General features: G+C 38.3%; 1 protein-coding gene across 2 annotated transcripts in view; it reads left to right on the forward strand.

The window, feature by feature from the left end:
• The window catches only part of LOC105517446 (serine/threonine-protein phosphatase 6 regulatory ankyrin repeat subunit B), a 119034-nt gene extending 115641 nt beyond the window's left edge, over positions 1-3393 (forward strand). The window contains exons 15-16 of one of the 2 annotated variants that reach the window (XM_011949991.1): positions 148-228; positions 3040-3235. In XM_011949991.1, coding sequence (XP_011805381.1) covers positions 148-228; positions 3040-3235 — 277 coding nt within the window. Of the gene's footprint in view, positions 1-147; positions 229-3039 lie in introns of both variants that reach the window. The other variant, XM_011949992.1, reaches the window with a different exon arrangement.
• Positions 3394-7110: the final 3717 nt, after the last annotated feature.

Genomic DNA, 7110 nt, shown 5'->3' on the forward strand with positions numbered 1-7110 from the left:
AACCATGTATATCTTCAGTGAAAATCAGTGGTGCTTATTTCTTCTGGGTTGGGGTAAAAATCATTAAGATATAAATTGCACCAAAACCATTAACAGCTTTGCCATTTAAAAAAATTAATTGCAATTTTTTTCTTTTATGCTGAGAAGTAAGACTATCATAGGAAATGCCCATGAAAATTCAGAAGAACTTGAAAGAGCCAGGGAGCTGAAGGAAAAGGAAGCCACACTGTAAGTTTCTTCTCAGCTTAAGAACAAGGTGCCATTTCTGACGCTTCTTCTGTTTCTCTGAGTTGCCACGTTGCCTTCCTTAGTATTTTGGGGTTTCACTGGGAATCTTGAGGAAGTGATATGGGTTTGCCTTTAATGGGAAAGAAACTATTCTTTTAATACAGCCTTCAATTCTACTATTTTCACACAGGGAACTTTCTAAAATTGTAAGCTTTGCTTCAGCAACCACTGTGATTGGTCAGCGGTTTTTAGGACCTGGTGTCCTAAATATCATTTCTGACTGCCATGCATCATGTACCAATGAGGCTCCTCTCAGAGCCTTAGGTTCTGCTCTTGTGACCTGGGGACATCTATTTAGCAGATTCTATTTTAAAAGGTCTTAATACTTTGGTATGAAATAGCCATGTGTGCTTTCCCCTCACCCCCAGCCCACACCCACATCAATTTAGGAAGAGCCTCCTGCTCTTGCAAAAGGCTGCTCCTGGGCCCCTCATCCCACCTGCCTCTCCCTGGCTTCTAACAGAGACATAGCTCTTTGCTGTGGCAGGGGTGGGAGTGCCTGCCATCACTCAGGGCTGTAGATGCACAGGAACTTCCGGCTTCATCCTCTGAGAGTCCTTTCCGCACCACAGGTCACAGTGAGAAGCTTATAGTGCTCAGTGCAGTACCTAGCACATAGTCAATATTCAATAGCTGTTGAGTAAATGAACAAACGAACGAATTGGTACCCACACCTTGTGCCTCACCCCTGTGGAATCCAGTGGATATGGTGCTCTATGAGTCTGCAGGCACATTGTTGTTAACTTATTTATTCTTTCATTGTCAGATGACCCAGTTTTTCTGTGGCCTGAATGCCTGTGTCTACTCCAGGGTCTTCCCACCCTACACTATGCTCCTCCCATGCTCAGACTGTTGTGGAAAGGTATAGTTAGTGTGGCTCCAATGCAGGTTGTGGGACCTAACTTTGATGGTAATTGGGGTGGGGACAGGAAATGCAGCAGCTAATAAAGTAGAATGACCAGAGTTTTGCTTTGATACCCCCAAATTTAAAATAACAATACTAAAAGGCTGTAGCATCTTAAACCACTGCAGCAAATGCCCCCTTTTCCAGTGAACTGCAAGCTTGCCCTGAGCCAGACAAGCTGATGGAGAGGGAGGGGACAAGAAAGGCAGAGGGCAGGAGGAACCAGCTGCCTGAGAGTTCTTCTATGCAAAGGGAGGCCACTCCCTGTATCCAGATACGCCTCTGACCTCATGTGCATCTGTTGGCTTTGCATCATAATTGCCAAATTACTAGGCCCTGGGAAGAGAAAAAAAATAAGCATTCCCAGCTAAAACACGGAATTCATGTTTTCCTTACAAACAATGTGGAGAATATCCAAGTTCTACATTACTTTTATTATAATAATACTATTGGCAGTATATATAGTTCAACTATGTTACAAATTCAATTTATCAACTAATTTTTAGGATATAATCCATTCAGAAATTGGGAATTGTGTGTCCACTAGCATGTTATTCCTATTGAGTGATTTCATTTAAAGAGCTAAATTCAATTTACAGTGAGTTATACCTGGGATCCTTTCCATGGGCATTTAATTAACAAAATGAAAAAGAACTTCCTTCCTTATAAGGTGCAAATGACCGAAGAGGGAATGATAGCAAGACTCTAAGAATAGTTTGATTTATTATTGACATGTGGGTATTTGGTTTTTTTTAACATGTGTGGCTTTCATCAGTTTTCTAGAAATTGAAGTATCTGTTTTAATTGTCCCTGTGTGTAATTGACTTTTTTCCTTTTGGGTTATACCAAAAGATAGGTAAATGCCATTTAAAAGTTTTTGGGTAAACTGTAGAAATTTTCTATTGGAAGGTCTTATTTAATGTATGGGTTGATATTTAGAATCTTAACATTTTGATTTGAGTATGAAATTGAGTCAGCTTGGTCTTGTAAAGGACATGTTTGTCCCATTGTCACAAGGATAATGCTGACGCTATGAAGCAGCGCTTCCTGACTAGCGACTCCCTCTTTCCCAGCAGGACTGGACCGTTTGCAGTAGGCCCTGAACAGAACTTATTACATCCCTGGGTACTTGTGAACTAGAGTTTTGGGCTCTTCAGTGAAGGTGGAGCCATGCTCCTTCCTCTAAGCTTTCCAAAGACTGTGGCTTTTTCAGAAAAATTACAACTCTGCCTGAAAGGGCTTTAAACTTTTTTTTTTTTTTTTCCAGGTCTATATTCCTAATGGTGAAATTTAAGCCTCTTTATTCATACATGGTTATGAAGTTAATTCTTTGTTCTTTAAAAATGATTACCCATTCCTTTAATCTTTTTATTGTTTAGGCTATTCTTTTTTTTTTTTCTTACTCTTTTTAACTTTCATTTTCTAACCTTTGATTTTATGGTGAGATTAAAAGTAAACCCCTCCCTACTGAGGCTGCCCTGTTACTGATCACTTCTTTATTGAGACTTTGTTGAATGTGGAGCTCCAAAACTTACTATTCAGTAATCTTGATAACAGATGTTCTTACCTGAAGATGAGAGAAAAAAATCGTAATTACCCTCTTTTTCCTAAAGCTTTTCCTGAATTCTAGAATGGCTATATTAAGCTCAAATAAAGATAGCTACAGAAAACACACACACACACACACACACAATTTTCAATACATAAAACTTCAATGCTGTAGGGTTTTTAAAGAAACAAACTCATAAAATACTTCATGGAACATTCATCACAGGATGATTTATGTAAACTATCTTTTTCAGTCCAGAGATGTTTTCTAAAATAACACTTCATTTTTATACTTACAGATGTCTAGAGTTTCTGCTTCAAAATGATGCAAATCCATCTATCCGGGACAAGGAAGGTTACAATAGCATACATTATGCTGCTGCCTATGGGCACAGGCAATGTCTGGAATTGGTGAGTTGTTTTGTTTTGTTTTCTCGAACACACACACACACATACACACACATAGACACACAGACCAAATCACAGAGGCATTAACTGTGTTTTCCAGAGTCGTAGCTCTGGTCTGTATAAAAAGTGGGGCCATGAATCAGGATTTCATGAATTCTTATTTCAAAAAGTGTTTTTTCTACTGCACCATGCTACCTTCCATTGCAGGTTAGAGCCCCACCACCACCCAAGGCTTTTAAACACAGCGCAAAAGCATGGTACTCATTGATATAAGGCAGTACCATTTCTGCCTCCTAACACCAGCATTGCCATGGAAGTTGGTATAGACCTATTAGCAAATATGGCTTTGTGTTTTGATCCCTTATAAGAAATGCTCCTCACAAAATGTGCGTGTGTGTATGTGTGTGTGGGGGGGGTAATCAGTGGCAGAGTGAAGGCTTTCTACTGTAACTACGTATCATGAGCCTACCTTCCAAAATATACCTAAGACACAGCTGTCTTTAATTGGTTTTCTCTATGAAAACCATGTCATAATTGTCATGATAAAACAAACTTTTATTATACAGTTTGTTATTATAGTTTTAATAATGTGTGCTGTTCTATAGTAATTTTGTGAGTTATCTTTAATCCTTCATAGCTTGGAAACTCAGGATAATTATCCTAACACCTTCTTTGTATAGAAATAACATATTGCATGCAATATCTTCATTTTTTCAGGAAGGCCATTTTGGTACCATTATTTCTGTTATTCAAGTAAGAGGTTTTTCTGTTCATAAGAAGGTTTCACAAATTCTGTCTGTTAATGAAATTACCCCGTTTGATTAGACAACATTTGCCCTGTGTAATTTACAAAGAGATGACTATTCATGACAATTATAAAACATTCAAGAACAGTTAGGAAGAGGTGTTACTTGATCTTAATTTATACCGTCAGTCGAACAGACCGGATTATCAATGTAATTGGTAGAAGTGTTACTATTGTTTGCTTTCAGGAAAGAAACCTCAGTCAGTCATTTGTAACACAGGATGAAAGTTCTCTCATTTTCCTGAATGATTTTAGTTGGACAGAAGGTTTTATGTATTCCTATTTTGGAATGCATCCCAAAATTCCTCTTGGGTGTAGTTTGTACAAAGCAAAGATCCTAAGCAGGCTAAAATCATTATTATGTCCCACTCCCTCCCAATCAAAACAAAACACAATCCTGAAAACAACTTGGACTTTCCCTTAGGAGTGGAACCACAAATCAGACCTTTGCAGGTATCTTATCCCCACTGTTGGCTCACCTAACTGTGGATGGATTAGAACAGGAGATGAGACAGGAGGAAAGGGTTCTGAAAGGAGGGGAGAGGGAATAGAGCTCTGTCTTTGATACAAGCGTTAAGTAAATTTCAAAAGAAAACATATATGTTTTCTTTTCGTATGCCACAAGCATATGAAAAAAAGCTCAGCATCACTGATCATTAGAGAAATGCAAACCAAAACCATAATGAGGTACCATCTCACACCAGTCAGAATGGCTATTAATAAAAAGTCAAAAAATAACAGATGCTGGCCAGGTTGTGGAGAAAAGGTAATGTTTATACACTGTTGGTGGGAGTGTAAATTAGTTTAACCATTGTGGAAGGCACTGTGGCAATTCCTCAAAGACCTGAAAGCAAAACTACCATTCAACCTAGCAATCCAACCACTGGGTGTATACCCAAAGGAATATAAATCATTCTAACCATAAAGATACATGCATATGTATGTTCATTGCAGCGTTATTTACAATAGCAAAGACATGGAATCAACCTAAATTCCCATCAACAGTAGACTGGATAAAGACAGTATGGGACATATATATCATGGAATATTATGCAGCCATAAAAAAGAACTAGATCATGTTCTTTGTAGGAACATGGATACAACTGGAGGACATAGTCTTTAGCAAAAAAACGTAGGGGCAAGAAACCAAATACTGCATGTTCTCACTTATAAGTGGGAGCCAAATGATGAGAACACATGGACACAAAGAGGGGAACAACAGACACTGGGGCCTACTTAAGGGTGGAGGATGGGAGGAGGGAGAGAATAAGAAAAATTAACTATTTGGTACGAGGCTTAGTACCTGGGTGGCAAAATTATCTGTACAACGACCCCCATGACACAAATTTACCTATATAGCAAACCTGCACATGTATCCCTGAACCTAAAAGTTTTTTTTAAAACCCCAAAACAAGTGTTAAATGAAGAAGTAGGGTTTTGAGGGGGATGCTTTCTCTCATATATTTTCCCTCTTTCTGTAGGAATCCAATATCTTTATAGTCTTTAAAACTCCAATTTCCTTGGGTACTAGATGTTAGGAAAGCAAACCAATTAACTCATGTGCACTAGGAGGTGAATTTCTAACACTTTCACATTGCTATGCCAATCTTCCTCCTCATCTCCCAGCACAAACACCCGTCTTCCCAGGGGTCATCCTTAGAACAAATTGTCCCTGACTCAGTACTTGGTGCTACAGTTATGTTGGTGAAGAGACACACATCTGGTAGCTCTTCATAGGTTATCTGAGCCTCTGAGCAGGAATTGTGCAAGGAGATCTTTTTTTGACTCCACCATCCCAGCCTATGCTTCTGGCCTGTGGAGGGAATGGAGAGAGTAAATGAGTATGTGTGGTCCTCTGGCCTTCACTACCGGTCCAGGGACTTTGTCCTCTGGGCACTGGAGTAGGATTGAAGAAGATGGGGGACCATCTGGACCAGCTGATTTGTGAGGCTGATGAAATATGTCTTTGGCACTTCCTCCCATGTACTTGAGCAACTACTGTGGGTATGCATGTCATTAAATATGTATCATTAAATTTCATGTACATTTTGACTCTGACACTCAGCTTGGTCTGTGTTTACTTTGGCATTCATGGTTTGTGGCTCCTGTCTGTGATCGTAAGCATAGAACTTATAAACTACTTTGTGTTCAGTCCATTTTGCTGTAATCAAAGAGAAACAGAAATTATTATAGTTGTTTTAACTTTATTTCTATTATACAGACTTATATTTAATTAGTTCCATGAGGAAAAAAGACTTCTAAAAAGTAGTATGAACCCCTTCGCCTTGATAGAAATAGCCAAGGTTGAGAATTCTGCCAAGTCTACCTACTTAGGCCAGTGTTCTCAGCTGGTCTTGATCAAAGACGTTTGTACTATGTGTACAAGCAAAAATCTGCCCACAAACATGCACTGAGAGCTGTGATCCGTCATATTTAATTGGGCTCAAAATATCAAAGCAAAATGGGGGAGACTTGGCTAATAAAGCTTCTTGTGTCTGCGTATAATGTATGTTTGAGTGGAGGAAGGGAATTGGCAAAGGAAATCTCCTTTTTTCTCTATCTGAAGTGTATTCTTACTGGCTCTGAAAAGAAAAATCAGGGAATCATGCCCCTATTTGGAATTTTTGAGTTTATGTTGGTTTATTATATATTTTTTTTACAATATTAAAGATTTGTCCATGAACATAAAGATCTTGGAGGCTTTTTTATTGAAATGGAAAAATTTGTGTGCCAATGTAATTATGTAAATTGTCTACAAAACTTAGAGAGATTGAAAACTCTAGGCCTCTGATTACATTCAGGCTGAGATTTTTTCACGCCAAATCATTTGGAATTTGGCTGCTTCTCTGAATCTTGTCCCCTGTTCAATGATAGGAATGAACTTGAACTTCAACTGTGAGAATAACTAGGGGTGACAAATGCCCCTACTTATATATTCTGGGAGCTTCTGGGATTCTCCTAAGAAAGACTGAAAGCAACTGTGTCTTGGGCAACTCAACACTAAAATTATGCTGCTTTCTTTTTTTTTTAATTTTTTTATTTTTTTGCTTTTTAACCAGTTTGTTTTTATTTTATTTATTTATTTATTTATTTTTTTATTATACTTTAAGTTCTAGGGTACATGTGCATAACGTGCAGGTTTGTTACATATGTATAC

This window comes from Colobus angolensis, unplaced genomic scaffold (assembly GCF_000951035.1).
Source record: "Colobus angolensis palliatus isolate OR3802 unplaced genomic scaffold, Cang.pa_1.0 Scaffold30, whole genome shotgun sequence".
NCBI classification, from domain to species: Eukaryota; Metazoa; Chordata; class Mammalia; order Primates; family Cercopithecidae; genus Colobus; species Colobus angolensis.